This window comes from Culex quinquefasciatus, chromosome 1 (genome assembly GCF_015732765.1).
Source record: "Culex quinquefasciatus strain JHB chromosome 1, VPISU_Cqui_1.0_pri_paternal, whole genome shotgun sequence".
NCBI lineage: Eukaryota > Metazoa > Arthropoda > Insecta > Diptera > Culicidae > Culex > Culex quinquefasciatus.
Genome location: NC_051861.1, coordinates 72,802,873 through 72,828,574, shown reverse-complemented (window position 1 = coordinate 72,828,574; position 25,702 = coordinate 72,802,873). Strand labels below are relative to the sequence as shown.

General features: G+C 46.0%; 4 protein-coding genes and 3 long non-coding RNA genes across 8 annotated transcripts; 4 read left to right on the top strand and 3 right to left on the bottom strand.

Annotated features, from left to right (window-relative positions):
• Positions 1 to 1,080: 1,080 nt before the first annotated feature.
• Positions 1,081 to 5,691, bottom strand: LOC119770386 (uncharacterized protein K02A2.6-like). Its single transcript, XM_038265148.1, has one exon. It carries the CDS (start codon positions 5,689 to 5,691, stop codon positions 1,081 to 1,083), a length of 4,611 nt encoding a protein of 1,536 aa, XP_038121076.1.
• Positions 5,692 to 7,317: 1,626 nt separating this feature from the next.
• Positions 7,318 to 8,713, bottom strand: LOC6042570 (WD repeat-containing protein 18). The gene has a single exon (XM_038249108.1). It carries the CDS (start codon positions 8,613 to 8,615, stop codon positions 7,353 to 7,355), a length of 1,263 nt encoding a protein of 420 aa, XP_038105036.1. The 5' UTR covers positions 8,616 to 8,713; the 3' UTR covers positions 7,318 to 7,352.
• Positions 8,714 to 10,939: 2,226 nt separating this feature from the next.
• On the bottom strand, positions 10,940 to 11,719 carry LOC119765359. The gene is made up of 3 exons (XR_005276665.1): positions 11,629 to 11,719; positions 11,362 to 11,572; positions 10,940 to 11,293 (listed from the first exon to the last, which is right to left on the bottom strand). It is a non-coding gene; the product is annotated as an uncharacterized LOC119765359 (long non-coding RNA).
• An 852-nt stretch (positions 11,720 to 12,571) lies between these two features.
• LOC6042569 (NIF3-like protein 1) lies at positions 12,572 to 15,250 on the top strand. Of its 2 annotated transcripts, none has more exons than XM_038266749.1 (4): positions 12,572 to 12,741; positions 12,962 to 13,233; positions 13,303 to 13,808; positions 13,871 to 15,250. In XM_038266749.1, the coding sequence occupies exons 2-4, from the start codon at positions 13,013 to 13,015 to the stop codon at positions 14,059 to 14,061; spliced, it is 918 nt and encodes a 305-aa protein (XP_038122677.1). In that variant the 5' UTR covers positions 12,572 to 12,741; positions 12,962 to 13,012; the 3' UTR covers positions 14,062 to 15,250. The 2 variants fall into 2 exon arrangements, with proteins under 2 accessions (XP_038122677.1, XP_038122679.1); XM_038266751.1 differs by lacking the exon at positions 12,572 to 12,741 and adding an exon at positions 12,852 to 12,898.
• Positions 15,251 to 18,011: 2,761 nt separating this feature from the next.
• On the top strand, positions 18,012 to 22,994 carry LOC119765424. Its single transcript, XR_005276714.1, has 3 exons — positions 18,012 to 18,047; positions 18,113 to 18,245; positions 22,459 to 22,994. It is a non-coding gene; the product is annotated as an uncharacterized LOC119765424 (long non-coding RNA).
• Positions 19,738 to 20,320, top strand: LOC119765423. The gene is made up of 2 exons (XR_005276713.1): positions 19,738 to 20,089; positions 20,148 to 20,320. It is a non-coding gene; the product is annotated as an uncharacterized LOC119765423 (long non-coding RNA).
• A 195-nt stretch (positions 22,995 to 23,189) lies between the features above and the next one.
• LOC6031446 lies at positions 23,190 to 25,672 on the top strand. Its single transcript, XM_001842198.2, is given in 6 exon segments — positions 23,190 to 23,371; positions 23,610 to 23,883; positions 23,945 to 24,108; positions 24,111 to 24,806; positions 24,809 to 25,438; positions 25,496 to 25,672. Coding segments are annotated over 4 exon segments (1,719 nt in total). The 5' UTR covers positions 23,190 to 23,371; positions 23,610 to 23,626; the 3' UTR covers positions 25,411 to 25,438; positions 25,496 to 25,672.
• The last annotated feature ends 30 nt before the right edge of the window (positions 25,673 to 25,702 follow it).

Sequence of the window (25,702 nt, the reverse complement as noted above, 5' to 3'; positions counted from 1 at the left end):
AGTAATCCAGGGCCTTCGGCCCGGGTTTTTTGGAATGACACCCCAGTACCTTCGAGTAAGATGTAGTCTACGTCAAAAGTTATTTTTGATACTATTCTCTTACGAAAGTAACAGTCCTGGTCCCCGTCCTGGTTTCTATGATCCTGACGTTTAATTGAAGGACAGAAGTTTTCGTTTTGAAATTCAATATAAACCAGGGGTGCTCAAAGTTTTTGGAGGCCGGGCCAAAATTGAAGCTCAAATGAGCTTGCGGGCCAAATTGGGTACTAAAGCCCTATGTCAATTTATATGTACAACGTTAAAAAACACGATTAAAAACCATTTCTGATCACTTTTTTTCATTTTAATGCAAAATTTTTTTTTGACAAGACAACATTTTTTCGATGGATTAACTATGGTTCCCTTGGAACGAGCTGTCAAGTAAGAGCTTTTCTGTCAAGAAGGACCGCGAGATTAATTTTTCAAAATTGATTTAAAAATCCATTTTAAACTCTTTGTGGTCGTACAAAGGGTCGTTGTACTCAGAAAAATAAGTTTTATCGCTGTAAACAATAATATCAACAATCTAAGCTTCATTTTAGGACCCAATTTCCAAAAAAAAAGATTATTTGAAAAAAATAACGTTATTTTAATTTTAAAGATTTAATTTCTGTTATTTAAAAAAAGTCAATTTAAAATAATAGAAACAACAAAATAACGGTTTTCTATCGGTATTATTGATTTTATTGTTTCAGGTATTTGAAAAAAAGTTTTTAGCTGAATGTACTTGTGTTTTCAAATAAAAAAATTAGTTTTGTTGTTGTCGTATACGCGCGCTGGACGTTGGATTACCCGCGACGGGCAAATAGACTAGCGAACGTACGCAAATAAAATAGACTTAGTACAAGTTAAAACGTTTATTCTTGTCCGCAGACGGAAGTAGAATGGCACGATGGCACAACACAAAACGGGACAGCTTATAAAACATCGAACGCGCTGTGCTGCGTCACACAGTGGCAGACTGGCAGCCACTTGTGAGCCAGCGGCGCGCGGAAGGTGGGGGCACTCCGCGCACTTTCTCTGTCCTCAACATCTCCCCTCTTAATACAGCTGGTAGTAGTCGAATCTTACAGGCGGTCTACGATTCCTATCGGAACGCCGAAGTTCAGGTACCAGCTGCGGCACGATGGTTGGCTCCGACGTACTTGATGAAGACGAGGAAGACAACGACGACGCAGCCGAAGAAGATGGTGTTGCACCGCTCTCTTGTGGAGGCAGCGATCCAAGACGCGGCGTAGAGGACGCACACGGCGGCGTCTCAACTTGGTCCGGAGATTCTGGGGTTGACGGGCGTGGTGTACTGGACGCGCTCGTTTGCGTCTCAGGAGGGTCCGGAAGCTCGGGAGAAGACGGACGCGGCGTCAACTGCATCGGGCTCAACGGTGGCAGCTCAGGGACCAACGACGGTTGCGGAAGCTTCCACTCACCGAGTAGGACGTCTAACGGCAGCGCTTTCGGTTTGGCACGCAGTGAAGCAGCTGGTCCGCTCTCGGAGCGACTTCGCAGTTGGTTGATGTGCGAGCGGATGACGCGTTGGTTGCCGACGTGCACGTTGTACATCACACTTCCAATCCGCTCGAGGATGACTCCAGGTGTCCATTTCCATGCGTTGCCGGAGTGAACTTGAGCGTACACGAGGTCTTGCTTGGCGAAGCTTCGACGTTGGTCTTCCTTCTGGGGCGGTTCGGGATCGGCAGGTGGGCGAAGTAGTTCGAGACAGGTTCGGATTTTGCGACCGAACATTATCTCGGCTGGAGACTTGCCCTCAGGTGCGCAGCGGTTTCGGGTACTGCGGTACGCCAACAGGAAGATGTCTAAAGCTTCTTCGATGGTGCCTCTCCCCTCCGAAATCTTCTTGACGGCACGCTTGAAAGTGTCCACGAATCGTTCCGCTTGCCCGTTGGACTGCGGGTGGTACGGGGCGGTCGTGGTGTGGTGGATGCCGTTCGAAGCGCAAAACTCTGCAAATTCGGCACTCGTGAACTGCGTTCCGTTGTCGCTCACGATGAGGGTAGGCATGCCGAGTTGGGAAAACATCCGGCGGAGGATAGCGATGGTTGCGAGGGCAGAGATGCGCTGCGTGCGAACTACTTCAGGCCACTTCGAAAAGGAGTCCACTGCTATCAGGAAGTAGTCGCCGTTGATCGGTCCCGCAAAATCGATATGGATCCGTTGCCACGGGCCAGCTGCTTTCGGCCATGGCACAGGAGCAGAGTGCGGCGGGGACCGTGCTACCGAGGCGCATGGCTGGCATGCTTTCACGTAGCCCACGATTTCGTTATCCAGGCTGGGCCAGTACACGTAGCTCCTGGCAATCTGCTTCATGCGCACCATCCCAGGATGGCCTCGGTGCAGCTGCTCCAGACACCGCTTGCGATGCTGAGCAGGGATGACTAGTCGTTCGGCGAACAGGATGCACCCGTCCACAACGGTGAGCGAGTCGGCACGGGTTTGGTAGCGCCGGATCTCCGGATCAGCGACTTTCGCTCTTGGCCAACCCTCAAGAACGTACCGATAGATCTTGCGGAGTTGTGGATCGGACTGGGTGCTTTTGGCAACGGCTCTAAAACTGAGAGGCAACGCATTAATCGACTCCGTGGCTACTGACCTGATGTCCTCCTCTAGGCGGACGCTGGCGATAACGTAGTCCTCCTCTGGTCGTACGTGCTGATTGATCAGACGAGATAGCACGTCGGCGTCGCCAAACTTGTCGGTGGAGACGTACTGGATGGAGAAATCGTAGAGGAGCAGGTTCAGTGCGAAGCGTTGCAACCGGTTTGCTGTGTAGACCGGAATTCCCTTTTTTGACCCGAAGATGCGAAGTAGTGGCGCGTGGTCGGTCTGCAGCAAAAATCTCCGACCAAAAATCATTTTGTGGAACTTTGTAACCGCAAACACGATGGCCAAACCCTCGCGATCCGGCTGACTGTAGTTCTGCTCCGCCTTCGTTAGCGCTCGCGATGCGTGTTGGACCACATTCACAGAACCATCGGGGAATTTGTGCGAAATCGTCGCCCCCAGTCCAACAGATGAGGCGTCAGCAGAGACAATAATCTCCTGCCTTGGGTCGTAATGTGTAAGAAGCAGACCGGAGGTGAGGATTTGCTTGAACTTCTCAAAAGCTTTTTGGCACTCCGAATCCCACACAAACTTCGCATCCTCCTTCAGCAGCTTGTCAATTGGGTAGCGCAGCATCCGCATGTTAGGCACGAACTTCCCGTAGTAATTTATTGCGCCCAGGAAGGATCGAACACCAGACACGTCAGTAGGAGGCGGCATGTTGACAATGGCCTCGATCTTCGCAGAGTCTGGTCGCAGCCCGCGGCTGTCGATGATGTGCCCCAAGTAGCGGATCTCAGTCTTCCCAAACGAGCACTTCTCGAGACGAATTGTGAAGCCGTAGTCTTGAATACGTTGCAGAACGGCTTTGAGGTTGCGATCGTGCTCTTCTTGGGTTGCGCCGCCGACGATGACGTCATCGAGATAGCAGGACGCTGCTGGGATTCCGGCCAGCATGGTGGACGTGATCTGCTGGAATGCGCCGGGGGCATTCTTGACGCCGGGCGCAAGGCGGTTGTAGAGGTAGAGGCCACGATGGGTGTTGATCGTGAGCAGGTGGCGGTCCTGTTCGTCTACCTCAACCTGCAAGAAAGCATCAGAAAGGTCGATCTGGCTAAATACCTTGCAGTTGGCCAGCTTGGCGAAGATGTCCTCCGGAAGCGGCAGCGGGTACTGGTGTGGCTGAAGAACAGCGTTGAGGCCGGTGGAGTAGTCTCCGCAAATCCGGATGGAGCCGTTGGCCTTGCGCACGACGACAATCGGGGCGGCCCACTCAGAGTAGTCGATCGGAGTGATGATGTTGAGCTGCTGCAACCTGTCCAGTTCGCGGTCGACGGCCTCAACCATCGCGTAGGCCACCGGACGTTTGGGACAGAAAACCGGTCGGCAGTTTTCTTTCAGCTCCAACTTCACCTTTGTTTTGGTGCACAAGCCGAGGTTTTTGCTGAACACCTTGGGGAAGGCCGACTTGAGTGCCGGCGCCGGGTCGGGAACGCTGGATACGTTGCAGCAGTAGCTGTCCATCGGGATGGATGCTAGCCCAAAGCTGTCCACAAGATCCGAGCCAAGCAGCTGGAGTGGTTTCTCGGTTACGCGGATCAGCTCGTTGCGGGTGCTTCCGGCGATGGTGATGTCGCAGCGGAACTCGCCGTTCAGCGACAATTCCGTCCCAGAAGCTGTTTTAGCGCGAACGGAGGGCGGTGATAACCTTGGGCAGCCAACTTCGTTCCACAGTTCCTTGCTGATCACGGTGATGTCGGATGCTGTGTCCAGTTGAAGCCGGATCGGTGTCCCGCCGAAATCAACCGAAACGAATCTCCGTCGCTTCTGTACCGTGCACTCGTTGATAACCACCACGTTACTGCTAACCGAGTCCCTCGGGCCTCCTCGTTTGAAGGGTTTCAGCGGCTTGGCAGAACTGCAATAGCCCTCGCGATGTCCGGTGACTCCGCAATCGGCGCACTTGTGGTTTCGGAAGGTGCAGTCGCGGACGTAGTGGTCCGCTCCACAAAACCAGCACGGACGCGGCGGCTTGCTTTTGGACTTGCCGGCAGCGTAAGGTTGTTGATCTCGGTCGCGCCTGTTGCTTTTGTTGCGTTCGAATCGTTGCTCGACTTTGTTTACGTCGGAGGTTGACGGCGTCTCGATCATGGCGTTGTCATGCTGTAGGTTTAGTAGACGCTGACACTCGTCTGACAGCTGCTGCAGTGTGACGTTAGTGTTCTCCTCGATCTTGGAAAGAAGTCGCGTACGGATTTCGGCGTCGCTCCCCGACTTCAATCCGCAAACGTAAACAAGGCATTTGAACTCATCTTGGGTGAGTTTGCCTAGGTCGAATTCGACGCAAAGCTTGTTCACTCTGCAGGCGTACGAGACGTGATCCTCGGTTGGCTGCTTCGAGATTTGGAGGCACCGATAGCGCCTGCTCACGACCGATTCCTTCGCACCGAAGAGGCTCTTGAGCGTGTCAACGGTGTCGGCGAAGCTGAAGTCCTTGGGGACGGCGGGGAGTATGAAACTCACGTATCGTTCGTGCTCGGGAAGGCCGAGCTTTCGCAGCAATAGCCGGACCTTGGCGTCATCCTGCAGACGGGCAGCGTCTTGGGCGAACAGATCGTCGTACCGGGAGTACCACGCCGCGAAGGTTACGCTGTTGTCGGCGTCGTACCGGAAGTCCTTGATGTTCCCAGCAAGCGAGTCGATGATCTGTTCCGGGTTTGGAGGTGGCTGGGTTGCGCTTCTTGAAAACCGCTCCATGAACTGTTGCTGCTGCTGGACAGTCTGCTGCACCGAAGCTACCAGCTGCTCGAACATCCCCGTCATCCGGATCATCGGATCAGGATTCTGCAGCTGCTGCTGGCGGAGTTGTTCTTGACGGAGTTGTTCCTGCTGGAGTTGTTCCTGCCGGCGCTGTTCCTGCAGCTGTTCCTGCCGGCGCTGTTCCTGCAGCTGTTCTTGGCGCAGCTGTTCCTGCCGGAGGTGTTCTTGCTGGATCTGTTCTTGGCGTAGTTGTTCCTGCTGGAGCTGCTCCTGCCGCAGTCGTTCCTGGCGAAGCTGCTCCTGGTAGAGGAGCTGGGCATCCGAGTCGCTCATTTCGGATCCGCTGGAGCTCCTCCTTCGTTTGCACGCGGGTGCCGAAATTTTTTTTGTTGTTTTAGGTTAGGACGATTCCCACCTTCGAAAAACGAATAAAATCCCGGCGATTCGACGAATTTTCGTCGCCACTGTCGTATACGCGCGCTGGACGTTGGATTACCCGCGACGGGCAAATAGACTAGCGAACGTACGCAAATAAAATAGACTTAGTACAAGTTAAAACGTTTATTCTTGTCCGCAGACGGAAGTAGAATGGCACGATGGCACAACACAAAACGGGACAGCTTATAAAACATCGAACGCGCTGTGCTGCGTCACACAGTGGCAGACTGGCAGCCACTTGTGAGCCAGCGGCGCGCGGAAGGTGGGGGCACTCCGCGCACTTTCTCTGTCCTCAACAGAGTTATCTACGTGCGCATGTATTGCGTGTACGTACACGAAAAAGATTGAGGTTAAATTTTGTACCCGCCAGCAAAACAAATGGGGTGCTAGTGTGCGTGAGATCGGCCTTAGATAACTCTACAGTTGTTATATTTCGAAAATGTGTTATGTCACCAAACAATCAAACAATTCATCTAAAGGCGTAATTTTATCTATAAGTTAAGTAGGCTAAGAAAAATCGTTGAGAGCCAGAATTCCAACATTTATTTCATCGAAAATTCACTAAAATCCAAATTATTTTTAATAAACCCAAACATGCTCAAATGATTCTAAATGCAAAAGAATGTATATTTAATTAATTTCAGCTGATTGCACTTGAATTAATTTTTTTTAGTTTTGAAGTTTTTTGAAAATATATTTTTGCTCCTGGTTTTTCGAGCCAATTTTTTAATAAAGGGGGAGGGGTGGGTTCATTGACGAAATATTTGCAACAAACTTGATCCTCCGATTTCCACATTTTGTCAGCCTGAATCAGTTGGTAGTCAATCAGATTCGTTATCCAACTGTAACGAGTTCGAATCCCGGAGGAAGTGCAATGTAAGTTTGAGGGTCAGTTCATTAAAGGGCCATTATGACTTGCAAATTAATAAAGAAAATTTATATTTTTGCAACAATTACAGAATTCTACCTAAGTTAACGTTTTTTAAATATTTCCAAAAATGTTTGATGAAAGTTTTGACGATATTTACTAGTTTCACTCACATTGCAATGTGTGAAATTGTTTTAATTATAAAATTTTTGAACAAACTATTTGTATCCTAATGTGGGGATCAGAATATTGATAAATCATAAATTTTGTTTATCAATAAAAATTATAAAGATTAGCATTTAAAAGTTTAAAATAAACCTTCATTTTGAAAAAGTATAAAATCACTTTACAAGTGGTCAACGAACCATTTTACATGATCATTCAAAATGGGTCCGCGGGCCACAAAATATCACCTCGCGGGCCACGTTTGGCCCGCGGGCCATACTTTGGTCACCCCTGATATAAACTGTAACGGGAATAGTAATGGTAATAGAAATTTTATTTGGCAACGATATCCTGTTATTTAGACTTTTCGTCAGGGCAAGGATGGAAACTGTTTAGAGTATTAAGTTGGGAGAAGTAAATTGCAGAGGCACGAATCATATTTTTTTTCGGCCAGAGTTAATTTCGGATGTACATAATTCACATACTACTCGAAGAAGAAAAATGTATTTCGATACCGTTTGATCTAACTATCTCTCATGATATTCTTTACGGTAAACTCGTACATTTCCTTGTTGACCATCTTTAAATGTTGAATCTCTTTCTTCAACTTGGCGATCTCCTCCTGATTACCGGAGGATTGACCCACTGCGGTAGTGCGCACAGCATTGTGTCCGTTTTCAGCAGGCTGTGTTTCGCGCACCTCTTCAAGTACTTCAACATCAATACAGAGCTCGTCAATTTTGTCGCTCGGATAGGCCATCTTTTGGAACGGCTGGAACAATGGGTTTATTTTAACCTCCTGGTTGAACATCGCCTTTGGGGTCATCAGAAAAGTCGCATTTGTGACTGCCCCTTTGTGGGGTATTGTACGGATTTGCTGTCGGCTTTTGATGTGCCAAACGAACACATTTTCGTCTGCGCCACCCGACAGAAGCGTTTCTCCGTCGACGGACACCGAAAGGCACGTGACCGATTTTTTGTGGCCCAGGAAGGCGTTCTTTTGCTGCTGTGCTCGATCAAAGTGATACTCCTTGGTGCGAGGTGGGGAAAGCAAGCTGAATTTGTAGATTGGCCCATCGTTTGTTCCGACGAATACGTTCGATTCCAATTTGTCCATCGTCACGGACGAAAGCGCCTCTGGGAACACCATGTTCAGGAGCATCGTTCCGGATGCCAAGTCGTAGATCTTGCAAGTACGATCTACGGATACTGAGCAGAATACTGCCTTCATACCGCCGGCTCCAACGTATAAATCCGTGACCGGAAGTGCGTGGTCAGAAAACGAGTAAAGAGCACTTAGTGTTTGCTTCTGGAAGACTTGGACCACCTGGGCCAGGCTCCACACAAGCACCATTCCATCCTGTCCGGCGCTGATAAAGTGCGATCCATCGTCCGTGAATCTTAGAATGTTGACTGTCTGGTAGTGACGAGAGACTGTGGTCAAGATTGCCCCCGTAACAAGCTGATAGACGTAGATCGTTTCCTGTACCGCCACCAGGCAGTAGTTTCCATCTGGAGAAACGGCAACCGCGGTCGGCCGTCCTGGCAGGATGAATCTCGTTGACACCGGTTCGTGACGGTTAATCGGCCAAACGTGCAGCATCGGCTTCACTAGATTCCCCGTCAACACAAACTGATTCTTCACAACGGACAGCGTGTGAGCTCCGGGAGCGCCACCACCCTTGTAGGACATCAGCTGCGTTCCGGTGCGGACATCCCACACGCAGCAGCTCCACAGCTGGTCGCTGGAATCGCTCGTAATTGCAACCTCCACACAGTCGGACATGATCACAGAAGCGGGGGCAGTTATATCGGATCGTTCCTTCTTGGCCGAGGAACCACGTTTCTGCACTGCTTAAAAGTTCACAACAATAACATAGACTAAATATATATAGATACGCCACTCCCCTGTTGGGGCTGGCGACACTACCGCCACGCCAAAATTACACCTGGTGGCAATTCACAGGTACTAATTCTTTATGCTGCCCTTAGGGAATGTTGAAGAAAAGTTGTTTTCCCCAGTTTCAGTTCAATTGGTTCGGTTGCATCGTAGCAACATTTGTTTTGCAATCGTTGTTTATTTTCTGTCAACAACAGCACTGCTCCAAACATTTGGATATTTTGAGTCATCTTAGAAAAACCCGGTCCGTGCGGCTATGACCACCCCAAATCCATGTACGGAACCGATTCTTTTGGTGGTTCACATCGTGAGACATGAAGACATGTCAGCAAGTGAGTAAAATGAATTCCAACAAATTAATGGTCATGCAAAAGTTCATTTGACATCCATCCCGCCACAGCAAACGGAACCTGCGGTTCAACCGTAGCCAGCCGAAAAAAATCTCCTGCAGCCACTGATGCCAGCCCAAGTCTCGGATACGTTAGTTCTGCGAAGCGCAGGTACAGTCCACCATAAGTTAGCGGCTATAACCTTGCCGGCGCAGCCTTTCTCCGTGTGAACATTATTGCATCAAAGGCTTCACCAGTGCCTGGTTCCTCAAGGACCAAGTCGTGTTCTACTGCGCGCCAACTGCCGTTCAAGAATAGCCAACAAATGCCAAGAGGAACACACGGCCAATCTAGAATTCATGATGTATACCGCAAAGAACCAAAGTACCAGCTCAATCAAGTCAAACAATGCCAGGATATTCGATGCAGCGTTTTTATTATGTTAATCGTTTGATAGTAAACTGTCGCCTTATCAAATTTTTTTAATAAATTCCGATTCAACGATGTACAGAAAAAGTTTCTGCATTTCCCTCAGTCAATCAAAACACATACGGTGGAATCATCGTTGATACTTTTGATCCAGGTTCAGGCCCCGTATTTTGACGAAAGTTTTATCTGGAAAAACAAAATATTAGTCTCCTTACAAGATTAGCATTCCTTTATGAATCACCCTCAACCTGTAAACATCTCGTAGAGCAGATTGTAGCTCAGTTCGGTCACCGACGGTGCAACTACACGGAACACTCCAGTGGAAACAGCGGCAACAAGCAGCGATTTCGCCTGAGTGGTCAATCTCCGCGATCGGCTTCAGGTTGGCCAGCTCCTCTCATTCTGTTCTGATCGAACACATTGCTGCTTCCGTAGCCACTTGCGCTGCTGGCGGACGCCTAGATGCCAAGCATATTCGTCTAATCTCGGGAATGAACAATAATTGAACGGCCAAATTGTCCACGCGCGCGGTGAAATCTTACTTTTGACAGTATGACAACAACATCAAACTTTAAGCGGGCAGTTGCACAGAGTACTTTGATTTGTTTATCAATTTAGTACCTGTAAATTGACGATGGCGGCGCGCAGAGCGCTAAAGGGATGTCGCCAACTGGGTATATGGATCAACTTTCAAGTGGGACATCTACTTGATTAATAATCTATGCATATACCCAGTTGGCGACATCCCTTTAGCGCTCTGCGCGCCGCCATCGTCAATTTACAGGTACTAAATTGATAAACAAATCAAAGTACTCTGTGCAACTGCCCGCTTAAAGTTTGATGTTGTTGTCATACTGTCAAAAGTAAGATTTCACCGCGCGCGTGGACAATTTGGCCGTTCAATTATTGTTCATTCCCGAGATTAGACGAATATGCTTGGCATCTAGGCGTCCGCCAGCAGCGCAAGTGGCTACGGAAGCAGCAATGACGTGTTCGATCAGAACAGAATGAGGAGGAGCTGGCCAACCTGAAGCCGATCGCGGAAACTGACCACTCAGGCGAAATCGCTGCTTGTTTACGCCGCTCTCATAGTGGTTTCCACTGGAGTGGTGGAAACGTTCCGTGTAGTTGCACCGTCGGTGACCGAACTGAGCTACAATCTGCTCTACGAGGAGATGTTTACAGGTTGAGGGTGATTCAAAGGACACCGTAATGCTAATCTTGTAAGGAGACTAATATTTTGTTTTTCCAGATAAAAACTTTCGTCAAAATACGGGGCCTGAACCTGGATAGCATCAAAAGTATCCAACGATGATTCCACCGTATGTGTTTTGATTGACTGAGGGAAATGCAGAAACTTTTTTCTGTACATCGTTGAATCGGAATTTATTAAAAAAATTTGATAAGGCGACAGTTTACTATCAAACGATTAACATAATAAAAACGCTGCATCGAATATCCTGGCATTGTTTGACTTGATTGAGCTGGTACTTTGGTTCTTTGCGGTATACATCATGAATTCTAGATTGGCCGTGTGTTCCTCTTGGCATTTGTTGGCTATTCTTGAACGGCAGTTGGTTCGCGCAGTAGAACACGACTTGGTCCTTGAGGAACCAGGCACTGGTGAAGCCTTTGATGCAATAATGTTCACACGGAGAAAGGCTGCGCCGGCAAGGTTATAGCCGCTAACTTATGGTGGACTGTACCTGCGCTTCGCAGAACTAACGTATCCGAGACTTGGGCTGGCATCAGTGGCTGCAGGAGATTTTTTTCGGCTGGCTACGGTTGAACCGCAGGTTCCGTTTGCTGTGGCGGGATGGATGTCAAATGAACTTTTGCATGACCATTAATTTGTTGGAATTCATTTTACTCACTTGCTGACATGTCTTCATGTCTCACGATGTGAACCACCAAAAGAATCGGTTCCGTACATGGGATTTGGGGTGGTCATAGCCGCACGGACCGGGTTTTTCTAAGATGACTCAAAATATCCAAATGTTTGGAGCAGTGCTGTTGTTGACAGAAAATAAACAACGATTGCAAAACAAATGTTGCTACGATGCAACCGAACCAATTGAACTGAAACTGGGGAAAACAACTTTTCTTCAACATTCCCTAAGGGCAGCATAAAGAATTAGTACCTGTGAATTGCCACCAGGTGTAATTTTGGCGTGGCGGTAGTGTCGCCAGCCCCAACAGGGGAGTGGCGTATCTATATATATTTAGTCTATGGTATATGGATCAACTTTCAAGTGGGACATCTACTTGATTAATAATCTATGACAATAACAAATGTTTGTGTTGACAGCGGAATCACCCGGTGCAAAAAGTTATGTACCGTCCGACCGACATTTGTATAACAGATAGGGTAGTTGATTTATTGATGACTTTTAAATATATTTATCTTGAGTTTTTTTAATAAGTCCTATAGAGTTATTTACGTGCGCATGTATTGCGTGTACGTACACGAAAAAAAGTGAGGTTAAATTTTGTCCGGCCAGCAAAATCAAATGGTGCGCTAGTGTGTGTACGCGAAACGTCCTAAAGCTCTATTGATTGATTGATTAATTGATTTTTATTCGGTAGGAAAAGCCACCAAACAGCCCGGGAGCATGTTGACAGCTCCCATACAAACTGAGCGTACCTCTTTTTGTGGACCCAGTGGGCCTAAGATGGCGGCCCTTGATATTATCTAGCCAAAATTTGGAAAATGGCGTATAGTTTAAATAAATATAGTTTTTGCCTTGTTTCGGTTTAACACGACAAAATAAGCAGTTTGGAATCATTTTTGTAAAAACTTGCTTAGAGATACGCCTCGTCCAAATATTAGTCTAGAAAAGTTGAAAGGAGAGTGCCACGAAAGCCGTCACGAAAAAAAAGTTTCCCATGCAAATTTTGAGTTGCGTAATTAATGGGCGGATCCGACGAGGCCCACTGGCCATCTGTCGGTGAATACGCGCAACTCACGAAAACTGTCATCTTAGGGTCCGGCTGTTTTATATTCATTTTGGGAGCGTTCTTGTATCATATGGTTTGACTTCTGCTAGGGGAGCCGAACAAGTTAGGTTATTTCACAGTTTGCATACGCCAATGAAGCATAATTTGACAGACATGTCACACTAAATTTTGTTCCCCGTCCCCCGCACTGAAGAAAAATCTGAATGAAAACCTCAAACCGGAAAAAAGGAAAATTTCAATTTGTGAATTATAAAGGTGAAAATACGGAAAACCATATTAAAATCGGGACCACAAACGTAAGTAGCAATGATTCTTTGTCAGCGTTCTGTAATATATTGATTTGTTTAATGGGAAAAGCCATGTGATGATTAGCTAGTCGTTTTATTATTGTTTTGTTTAAACCTGTCTGTTGTCTAATATTCACACTAAGCAAGATTTGTAATCCTAATTATGGTTATTTTAGCAGCTAAGAAAAAGTCAAGTCACTTTTAATACAAAAAAAACATACCTTTACAGTAATTGCCGGAAGGACCTGCCGCGTTGACCGCCGCCCTTGCTTTCGTGTGAATGTTCAATCTATACAAATCCGGCGGAAGCATCTGCAACGTAAACCGGACCACATCGATTATCTCCACCACCAGCAGCAGCACCGCGGTATCCCCCTTCGTGCGCAAGATGGCCGGAGCGGCGCTGAACGTCGTGGTCGAGAAGCTGAACGAGTTTGCCCCGGAGAATCTGGCGGAAAAGTGGGACAACGTGGGCCTGCTGATTGAACCGTTCACGAAAAGGTAAGTGAAGTGTTTTGAATTGTTTTTTTTTTTTTTCATATTTTAAGGTTTTTATTTTATTTATCTTAGGAATATTAACAAAATTTTGCTCACAAACGATCTGACGGAGAATGTGATGAGTGAGGCAATGGCTCGAAGTTCCGACATGATAATCTCGTACCATCCGCCAATTTTTGCTCCGTTGAAGAGAATTACGCAGAAATCGTGGAAGGAGCGCATCGTTTCGATTTGTTTGGAGAACAAGATTGCGCTCTACTCGCCGCATACCTGTTGGGACGCGGTGACCAATGGAGTCAATGATTGGCTAGCCGCGTCGTTGCCACTGGCCAGTGCCCAGCCCGTTATGGAGAACCTGTCGAATCCGTCGATTGGCGCCGGACGTCTGTGCGTCATTCAGGGAGAAATAACGCTGGGAGCGGCCGTCGACCGTATCAAGGCTTACACCAAGCTGAAGGATTTGAAGCTGGCCGTGGCCGTGAACCGGAACCTAGAGTCACCGATACGGACCTTTGCGGTTTGCGCAGGTTCCGGCACGAGCGTTTTGAAGGGTGTAAAGGCAGATCTTTACATCACAGGTTGGGCGTTGAACGTTGCATTTTTTCTTGTGGTTCAGTTAACTGTTTTCTCTTGCTCTCAGGTGAAATGTTCCATCACGACGTCCTGGATGCAAACCATCAGAACATCCACGTAATCCTGCTCAACCACAGCAACTCGGAGCGGGGCTATCTGCCAATCTTTCGCGAGATCCTGCGCAGCATGCTCAAAGACTACCAGGGCATCCAGATTGATATTTCTGAGCAGGACGCCGACCCGCTACAGACCTATTGATTTCCGGTTTACCACTGGTAACACGCGCAGCAAGACCCTGGACAATTTCAACAGCAGCAGCAGCAGCTCCAGCACCAGCAGCAGCTGCCGTCGAAATTGTCCAGCGGTAGTTGCGGGCCAACAACCAGTGGAATCGTCGCCCTTCCTCCTCCCACCAACCATCCCCAGCAGCGTCCGGCACCGCCCCCCGTCAAGCAGAAGCGAGTCGTTTGCAGTAACAAGAAGCGAAAAACTAAATAAGTTGATTCTGTTTCGCCGTCCGCGAAACGATAAATGAAACCAACAACTCTAAAAGAGTCCCAATTAAAAAGTAAAAGTCAACGTAAAAGCATTTCTTATGCTCGAGCTGCCATGCAGAGATCGTAAGCCAATTGCCAATATAACTAACGAAATATCGCAGAGATAAAGTCTATACAGAGTATTGTAAGCTCTTAAAATATGTCAGCCGTTTTTAACCAGAAGAGAAACGTAAAATCTAAATGTCGTATTTTTTTGGAGTCGAAGTTGAAGCGGATCGAAATTTAGTTGTAGTAGCGTAAAACACACACACACTTCGTATGATTGTAGCCGTACTTTAACTACAGATAACCAGTCACATCACATTGTCGCCGTTTTTTCTAACGTGTATAAATGATATAGATTCCAACACAGCACTTATAGAGACAGTCATAATCAACCAACCAGCAGCAGAAAAATAATTCATACATAAACCATCTTGAGTGCTCTTTTCGATCAAATTTGATCGAAAATTGAACTTGAGTAGAAGCAACCTTTCCTCATAAAATAACCGAGCGCCGCCATCATTCATTATTGCGCATACTCCAATTTAGACATTTTCAAAATGTGTACGCATTTGAAACATTTTTGTTAAGTAAAAAACCATTTAATAAAGGATGAGTTGCACAATTAGTAGCAAAGGTAAAACTGTCAGGCGTCACGCATCCCAAATGGTCGCAATTTTTAATTGGCAAAAGAGCAAATACTTTGCTAAGATCCAGCTAAGACAAAATTACCTTCAAAATGCTTGAAAGTCTAAAATCATTTAAACAAAACAAAACGCTGGCCTTAAAGTTTACGTTAAAAAGTTCGGCGCGAAAACGGTTCTAGGAACGATTCAGTTAAAGCGATCATCCACCATGCGTTATATACAATAACATGAAATAGAAGTAAAATGTGTTCAATTTCCGTAGTTTTTGGCGTTGTAATTTACAGAAAAAAAACTGTCCGAATAACCACCTTAACGTCCATTTTTGTTATTGTCTTTGTTTTGTTATTAACTGTTCACATTTATTTTATTGCAGGCCAAGGGTGAATGATACTGATGATACTCGTCGGTTGACGCCCAGCCAAGGGTCAGAGTCGGAACGGCTAAAAGAATGGGGGCGCGTCAATGTAGGAAACAGAAGTAATATGTGATTGAATACGGTATTGTTTTGATTCACACGGCGTTTCTCTTCTTTCCATTTCCAGCTACCTCTCCTGTTTTTATTTTGTTCTACTGTTTCGTACTTCTTCACTGATTCTTCTGTTTACCATTTGATTTTGATCTTATTAACTCTTGATTCTCGTGTTTGTCAATGCTTGTCACCCTTTTTCCGGATTCGGGGTAGACGTGGCTGAACGGTTACGCTGTTCGCTTTGTAAGCGGAAGGTTCTGGGTTCGATTCCCATCTGCGCTTCTATCGAGAAATTATGGAAAGAAGGAATTCTGAATACTTGAATATGAACGAAAAATTCATTAGCTCGCGGCGGGGTTCGATCCCCCGTCCTTGAAGTCAGCAGACAAAAATGCTTACCACCAAACCATAGACTAATAAAAGACTACACAGTGGGCTCTGAACCATGACTCAACCTTTTTATGACCCCTCGGCACGACCGGTTCACTGTCAAAAATGATAGATCGAAATGTCATCAACTGGCAGCTCTGACTTTGACATGACATTTCGCGCAATGTAATTGTTTATGTTTTTGTTTTGATTCAAACGGAACAAGTTCCGGATGAGGACGGTGATTACTAGAGTGAACCATCGTCCGGGGGGAATCTCGAGGGTGGTCGAATTTCTAGCGATTCACATTCCGCGTGTCTGCTGAGAGATGGACGCGCCTACGCTAGAAGGTCATTCCGCGATTCGAATGGCAACTGGGCCTCACCATCGAGGGCAACAAGCAGCTCTCGATCGATTTCGGACTTTTAATCGTCATCCTCCCAGAAAACGATCATGTGAACACCGTCGGGTTTGCCAAGCAAAGCCGGCGTATTTAGACGCGGGCCGCCTCCGGTTAGTACCGCTAGGGCAAAACCGACCTCCTTCAACCCGTAATCTTCACCCTGAGAGGCTAGAAAGTCATTAGTGACGCTATCTAGACCTCGACGTACTGCACCTACTTTAAAAACCTCAACACGGCTAAGATCTTTGCCATTAACTGCCAACTTGGCATTCCCAACCCCAGAGTTAACGTCGTCAAACAAAAATTCGTCCCCGAACCAGCTTCACCGACAAAGAGTACAACCTTCCCGGGCACCGATATGGGCGAGCTGTACGCGGGGGCAACAACTGGAACTGGCAACCAGGAAGCGAAACAACCCTCCGCTCAGATTGTCAGCAAGCAGGGGCAGGGCATTCCATCCTTGAAGTTACCAGCGGAGTTCAGCACAGTTTATTCCAAAGGAAGTCCGGAACCGAAACCCGAAAAAACGCGGTTACTTTATATCATATAGGTACTTGAGGGTTTATTTATGAAAGCTGTTTAAAAAAATCACATAGATCTTCTTGACAACTCCTCGTCCCTCTGGATGGTTTTCTTCAGCTCCAGAATGGCCTTCTTCAGCAGCTCCTTCTGGTAGGCGTTCACCTTGAGCTGACCAATTTTCTTCTCGAGATTGTGTTACCCAGGATCAGCGGCGTGGAGAAGTAGGTGGCCTTGAAAATATCCGAGCGGACGTACGCACACTCGATCACGTTCTTTTCGCCGTTCATGGCACGGTACAGGGCGAGGGCAAAACGGGTCCGGCGTAGGCCATCGAGAGCATGGCGGAACCGGCATCGGCCTCCTGAATATGTTCCGTGAAGGCGGCAATCTTATCCCGGGGAAGCTCTGGGATGCACTGAGATGATATTCTCCCCAGAATGACCTCTAGTAAATCCCGCTCTTTCACCAAACAAATATTACATATTGCACAGCTGATTGACTTTTTCGCAGCCTGCTGCCTTGATTGCAAAGCAAAACAAAAACAAACAAGATGCGCGGGTAAATCAGCACAAAACGGAATCGAAAAGTCAGCGCTGCCAGGTCGATCTGTCATACTAGGGGCTAGCCGATGCGGTTCACCGTGGTACCCGCGGTTCACAGCTTATGAGTCATACTTTTTGGAAAATTTTGTTCGGAGTGTTTAGTCTTTAATTAGTCTATGGAAGCACCAACTTGTGCGAGCTGTACCCACTAATAACATGATACAGTAATCCCACATATTCGGAACACTTTTGTGATAATTTGTCAATAGCATGTCAAATGCAGCTTTTCTCTCGACCCTACTATTTTTAGGACCTTGATTTAGAAATTTTCTTGCTATTTCACCAGTAAAAGTAGTACTTTTTGAACAAAAAACTTCACTTAAAGACTATTTTATCCAGAGCAGCAAAACACTGCCTCCAAATTGCCTGTTCCATGATTGTGGGATGTTATTGTGCCTCCCACAATTGTGGAACACACGAATTAAACTGATATTTTCACAAAAAAAAAGTTATCAGACCATGGATAAAACATCACTAAGCTTGAGTTTCACTGGTTGCAGTGTGTGAAGTCATTATTATGTTACAAATATGTACTCCTGGAGAGATCCAAAGTTTGTTTACATCCGTAAGAAAAAGTGTTCCGAATAAGTGGATTTCAAGGGTCAAAGTTTTCCTTCAAAAACTTGATATAAAAGTAAAAATTTTCAGTTGTTCGATACAGCATTCGAAAGATCGCATGAAAAGCTTTCAAATGTAGGTAAAAGCGAATCATTAAGTTCAATTACCGATTTACTAATTTATTCATTTTCACATTCTAGCCGTTTTGTTGATCGAAATCAATAAAAATACATTCTATCATGATAGAACATGCTTCTTATTGCATTATATGTCCAAATTGTTTGCTTCCTGGTTGCCCCCGCGTACAGCTCGCCCATATCGGTGCCCGGGAAGGTTGTACCATAGACTAATTAAAGACTAAACACTCCGAACAAAATTTTCCAAAAAGTATGACTCATAAGCTGTGAACCGCGGGTACCACGGTGAACCGCATCGGCTAGCCCCTAGTATGACAGATCGACCTGGCAGCGCCTAGGGGTCGGACAACTCCGTCAATAGGCTAACAATAGTTGGTTAACATATTTATATTTCGTCAATATATTAACGCGACCTTACCTTGTATTATGGAACCTTGATCCAAGAACGTTGTCAGGTTCAAATGTCAAAATAAACGTAAACACAACACAAGCACCAGACACAGGAAGTGATTTATTTACTTCCATCCTTAAGAATTCTTCCACCTGAATCTACGGAAATTTTTACCATCCGCGGTGTTCGAAAACAACCTGGAATGTTCCAGCGGTGCTGATTTGCCGTAAAATGCAAACTTTTGCGTAGGATTTTGATGCCCTGGAGCCGGGAGATCATGGAGGTTCATCACTAGAAGAACCACAAGTCTACGTCACGAATCTGCACCTCTGTAACGAACATTATCCAACTGGACGGTGCCATCAAGTTCTACCGCGGTGGCAACATCAACCACTCAATCTTCCGGAAAGACTTCTCGCTCGCGACCAGTCGGATTCGTTGGCCAAGCTGAAGAATGGCCTCGAGCGGAACTTGCATGGGCTGGAGATTATCAAGAAGTAAACGAAGGCCGCCGCCGTGGCCGTCGAGGGTTTGAGTTGGGCTACAAGAAGACGAAATCTCTTTGGTTATTGCCTGCCCAAACTAGAACCCGCTGGAGGCCACCACTATTCGGAACCGACATGGTGGCCCAACTTCGCCGATGCCATCTGGCAGCTGCTTGAGCAACTTGAAAGATTTCTCCGAGCGGTTCATGTTTTGGAGCGTGGAAACGCAATCATTTGGTTTAAATTGTTATTGTACTATAAGAGTCGGCATGAAATCCAGAAATAGTGTTCTTTTTGGAAGTAAAAATTAAATAAAATGATTGCGGTGATTTTGAGGATAATTCAGATTTTTACTTTGCACGGAACTGGGCATGAACGGAAACATGAACCGGTCAAGTCATGTCGCTTCTTTCCACCTTCAATGCGAAACCTTGCCAATCCTGTGCACTGGCCGGGAGACATAACATCCTGCTCCTGCTATGGACCTTCCTCCTGCTGTGGACGTTCTCTTACGTGACCCTGTGCGGACCGTTCTGCAGTCCGTGCGAAAAGGCAAAGCCGCGATCCGCTAAGCAAGTCAGCTGCGCGTGTTCCGGCACGCCAAATTCGCACAGACGCGGAAGAGGAGAAAGTTGAGCTTGAGTGGTTATGGTTAAGGACACCGGACCGGAGATCCAACCGAGGAACCCGTTAAAATCCTGCCTCCTCCTTTGCAAGCTGTATCGGAGGTGCTCCTTTTGCTTGCTGCTCTGACACTTTCTCCCGTTTTAACTCCGTTTAACTCGGTCTTAAAAGCAGATGCGGTACGAGCACTCTCTTCCGCTGGCCGGATTTGACTCAATTTTGGAATAAGGAAGTCTTATTTCCAATAAATTTAGAATGTTGCCACAGATTTCTCGAAAACGCAAGGGGAAAACCACTCTGCTCATTGCCCTCGAGTAGGCTGTGCCCTAAAGTTGCCCAAACGTGCCCGAAGGTGCCCGAGTGAGCCCTGAAGCCAAGAAAAAACTGGTCGGTGCTTAGCAACCGTGTTACTTTGTTTGTTTATATAGTTTGAACAAATCTGTCAGTGTTGATTTTTTGGTTTTGCTTAGATGAAATTAATTTTCATCTTTGATTCGCTGGAATAATTCTAATGTTGCAAATTTTGCTCACTTCTTTTTGGTAAGAAGCATTTTGTAAGCTATAGAATGTCATTTGATCAGATACTTTGCTATTCCAGGAAAAAAAATAAACAAACCACTAAGAAGTGGTCCCGCCCAGCAAATTCTGTTAATGAATATTTCAGCGATGACCCGAAGCTGGTTCCAGAACTAAACAATTCGTAGACGAACGTGGCTGAATAGTGTGTGTTTCGACAAAATCACCATCAGTTCAATAAAATTTAACGAAAAATAAAAAAATGTTTTTATTACGAGAGAAGCGGTATACGCATTTCGGAAGGAACCGGTCAACAAAAATTTCAAATGGGCAGCAGCGGCAGCGAAAGCAAGCCAAAGAGCACAGAAAAAAAATCATGGTAATATTACATCTGGGAAGGGGTACATCTTTTATGTCAGAAAAAAGGTGTAATTTTACCTCTGGAAATGTGTAATTTTACCACTTTTCTGGTGTAATGTCACTTTTTCAGTCTAAATTGAGGTAAAATTACATCATAAAAGAGGTAATATTCAACCTTCCAAAATTACAGCTTCCAAATTTACATTATTTTTTTCTGTGAGGGTGAAGAAAAGCCCAAAGAAATCGCTCCCTCTTTTTTGTTCTGCTGTTCCTAGAGCATTATAACAAGAACATGGAATAAGTTTTACTTGAAACAACGGGTTGATTTTTCACCATTTTGTAATTGCCAAATGATAAAATATTGCAATCAGCGGGGTTACCTTGGCGGTTACATCTATTTCAACAATAATCACATTGAAAGCATTCAAATGGACATACATTTTTTTAAAATTTGTTGTCGATATGTGATCATTTTCTTGATTATGAAACGATTGATCCATACAAACTAATTTCTACACCTTAAACCTCTTTAGAACATAGTTTTTATTTTATTTTGTTCAATTGAAATACATTATAAATAACACATCGATAAATTGAAGCCTTTTCCAAAGCCAGATTTGATTACATATTTTGAAATTTTGCTTCAATTGAATTCATCCTTAGGAAAGAGTTTATCTTTCGACATCTAGAAAACAAAAGTGGGTTTAATATTTATAAAGTTATAGTTAAGAAACTACTTTCCAACTTACTTGAAAAAAAATTGTGCTATGGCTGGCCTATAAACCGAATGAATATTATAATAACACATGATTTCACGATAAAACTTCTTATTGGTTACAAATCAGTTTATTTGATTGCATTTTTGCAATCAGAATCAATTCTTCGTAGCACTTAAAATGACAGAGAAAGATACTTGATTACTATGATATTTTGAAAAAAAAAAAAATCAATTGTCAAAGTCAGAGTGAAAGGTGCCCGAGCTTGTGCCTGAAGGTGCCTGAGGGTGCCTGAAGGTGCCCGAGAACGTGCCCGATGGTGCCCAGGGCTCTTTGATTAGAGTGGTTTTCCCCTTGCGAAAACGGCAAAAAATTTCTGTTGTCAAAATGCGGTTGTTATTTTTATCTGTCATCTGTCAAACCAAGGTGTCCAAATGCAGGTCGAAACGTTTTTCGTCAATATATTGACCAATAGATCAATAACAACGTTAATATATTGACGAATAGTTAAAATTTTTACTTTGTCCAACCCCTAGGGCAGCGCTGACTTTTTCGATTCCGTTTTGTGCTGATTTACCCGCGCATCTTGTTTGTTTTTGTTTTGCTTTGCAATCAAGGCAGCAGGCTGCGAAAAAGTCAATCAGCTGTGCAATATGTAATATTTGTTTGGTGAAAGAGCGGGATTTACTAGAGGTCATTCTGGGGAGAATATCATCTCAGTGCATCCCAGAGCTTCCCCGGGATAAGATTGCCGCCTTCACGGAACATATTCAGGAGGCCGATGCCGGTTCCGCCATGCTCTCGATGGCCTACGCCGGACCCGTTTTGCCCTCGCCCTGTACCGTGCCATGAACGGCGAAAAGAACGTGATCGAGTGTGCGTACGTCCGCTCGGATATTTTCAAGGCCACCTACTTCTCCACGCCGCTGATCCTGGGTAACACAATCTCGAGAAGAAAATTGGTCAGCTCAAGGTGAACGCCTACCAGAAGGAGCTGCTGAAGAAGGCCATTCTGGAGCTGAAGAAAACCATCCAGAGGGACGAGGAGTTGTCAAGAAGATCTATGTGATTTTTTTAAACAGCTTTCATAAATAAACCCTCAAGTACCTATATGATATAAAGTAACCGCGTTTTTTTTCGGGTTTCGGTTCCGGACTTCCTTTGGAATAAACTGTGCTGAACTCCGCTGGTAACTTCAAGGATGGAATGCCCTGCCCCTGCTTGCTGACAATCTGAGCGGAGGGTTGTTTCGCTTCCTGGTTGCCAGTTCCAGTTGTTGCCCCCGCGTACAGCTCGCCCATATCGGTGCCCGGGAAGGTTGTACTCTTTGTCGGTGAAGCTGGTTCGGGGACGAATTTTTGTTTGACGACGTTAACTCTGGGGTTGGGAATGCCAAGTTGGCAGTTAATGGCAAAGATCTTAGCCGTGTTGAGGTTTTTAAAGTAGGTGCAGTACGTCGAGGTCTAGATAGCGTCACTAATGACTTTCTAGCCTCTCAGGGTGAAGATTACGGGTTGAAGGAGGTCGGTTTTGCCCTAGCGGTACTAACCGGAGGCGGCCCGCGTCTAAATACGCCGGCTTTGCTTGGCAAACCCGACGGTGTTCACATGATCGTTTTCTGGGAGGATGACGATTAAAAGTCCGAAATCGATCGAGAGCTGCTTGTTGCCCTCGATGGTGAGGCCCAGTTGCCATTCGAATCGCGGAATGACCTTCTAGCGTAGGCGCGTCCATCTCTCAGCAGACACGCGGAATGTGAATCGCTAGAAATTCGACCACCCTCGAGATTCCCCCGGACGATGGTTCACTCTAGTAATCACCGTCCTCATCCGGAACTTGTTCCGTTTGAATCAAAACAAAACATAAACAATTACATTGCGCGAAATTTCATGTCAAAGTCAGAGCTGCCAGTTGATGACATTTCGATCTATCATTTTTGACAGTGAACCGGTCGTGCCGAGGGGTCATAAAAAGGTTGAGTCATGGTTCAGAGCCCACTGTGTAGTCTTTTATTAGTCTATGGTGCTACTGTCAGTGGGTGCAGGTGGAAGATGCCTTTTTTCGAGACTGTAAACGTCAAACTGCTTTGTTTTTCTTCGAAGAATCTAATTTTTATCTAAAACAAGTTTTAATTTGTGATTTTTTAACGTGTTAAAGAAACGTAAACTTGTAAAGTAATAGTTTATAAGTTGTATCGACAGTTTTTGGTCCCGAGAACATACAATTGCAGGTATTTTGCACAGCAGGTGTGGCTTCGTTGACTATTGGCTTGTTTGGTTACGGACGCCTCCATCAACTCTACCAAGATTTTGTTTTTGGAACATTGTAATTTTATTTGGCTACGATATCCTGTTAGTCAGACTTTTGATCGGGGCAAGGAGGCGTACAAACCGGAAATTCCAATGACAAATATTCGATTGTCGCTCCATTTTTTGTCCTGGGCCCGAGTAACTTATGTCCATTTGCAGATTGCAGACTTCAAGCAATGGATCCCATAATTGACTGGCAGATTTCCCGCCACGACATAAAATCGCGCGGCCAGTATCTGCTAGAGACAGGCAAATGGGCGGACTGTCACTTCTTGGTTGGTCAGGAACCTGGCCAAATGCTTGCGGGGCACAAGCTAATTCTGGCCATGGCTTCGCCGGTGTTTGAGGCCATGTTTTACGGTGGGCTCGCGGAGAAAAACGACCCGATTCCAATCTTGGACCTGGACCCGTCGGCGTTCAAGTCGCTGCTGGAGTGAGTGTTTGTGGGTTTATTTATCATCTGTTTGGACATTGACTGTGTTTCTTTTTTGTAGGTACATTTACACGGACAAGATTAGTATCAATTCGGTTGATAAAGCATGCGAATTATGTTACGGAGCTAAAAAGTATATGTTGCCCCATGTAGTAGAACAATGCATAACATTCTTGTGGTCAGATCTATGTCCAAAGAACGTGTGTCGTGCATATGAATTTGCTAAACTTTTGAGGAGCCTCGATTGATGGAAAAATGTCTACAAATTATGTGCACTAAAACGATTGACGTCGTTCAGGACTCGAGTTTCGAGGATGTTGAACTGTCTACTATAATCACGATCTTGGACCAGGATGTTCTGAACATAGATTCTGAGCTGAATCTATTTTGGGCTATCAATAAGTACGCGGAAAAGCATGGCTTGTGCTCGAGTCGTACTCCTGAGCCGAACCAGTCGAATAATGAGCAGGAGCAACCGGTTGGTTCTCCTCAGTCTCCTCCAACGGTGGATGTAGAAGCAGGTCCTTCAAACGTGCAACGCAATAATAACAATCCTAATGGCGGTAACGATCAGCAGCAGCAGGCGAACGGCCAACCAATCGCGCTGGTCAACGCCGGAAGGCAGCAGGAATTGCCCAGCATTCGGGATGCCATTCGTCGTATCCGCTTCCTTTCGCTTACTCCGCAGCAGTTTGCTGAGGGTCCGGCTAGAACCAACCTGTTGACCCAGTCGGAGGCGTTTACCATTTTGATGAACATTTCGACTCCAAATAGTTGTTATCCAATGCCTGATGGATTCACGACCAACAAGAACCCAAGAAATGCGTTTTCCGATTCAACTCCGCCGAGCCCGGTGGCTGGCCCAAGTGGTCACCGCCCGACAGCTGGCGGCCAGTTGATCCACGTGGTTCCACCGCCCCAGCCCTGCTCCCCACACAATCCGTCCCCGCTCCGATTCCGCCGGTACTTCCAGAAAATCCCGAGAGTCCCTTCTATCCGGACTATCTTGACGAAATGCGCAACAACGATTCAAACTACGACCGAAAATACTACTGCCGTCGAATTATGCGTCAGCAAACCGAATGTCTCAATACGAGTGTATTGGACTGCTCGCTCACGTTCATCGTAGACCGTTCCGTCTGCATTACCGGAATTGAAGTTCCTACTCAGGTTCAGGGCTCGACAATCGTTGGAAACGATCGGTACTCTGAACTGTTGTATGCCCATCTGCTGGACGCCCACGGTTCTCGGCTCACCTACACCCACTGCAATCAACGCGTGGCTTACAACTCTATGTTGGAGATTTCCTTCGATCGACCCGTTTTCATCCAGCGACACAAGATGTACAAGATCGGCGTTGTCTTCAACAAGGTCGGCTGGTACCCGGTCAGTCAGTCCGTTGCCAAGGTCAACTGCGACAACGTGTGCTTCACGTTCTGCGTTGGCTCACAGTCGGAATCCGTACGGGACGGTCTCATCCGGACGATTGTCTTCACTTACTCGCGCGATGGAATTGCTTATCCATAAGACGTCGACGATCATGTAATACAAGCAGGTAGGGCACTTTCGTTAAACAAAACAAGATGTTTTAAAACATTCGTCTTCATTTCAGTTGGCATGCTGTCAAAGTCTTATCATTGAACATTGTGAATAAATAATTTATCTGTGAATTAACACAAACATCATATGTGTGCGTGCTACATTATCAAGATCAAAATATATGTAACAGTTTTCATTACCCTGAATCTCTGCAGTGTGGAGAAAATACATTTATGCTACAAAAATGTCACACCGAAGCGGTGCCGACAAGATGCCAGGC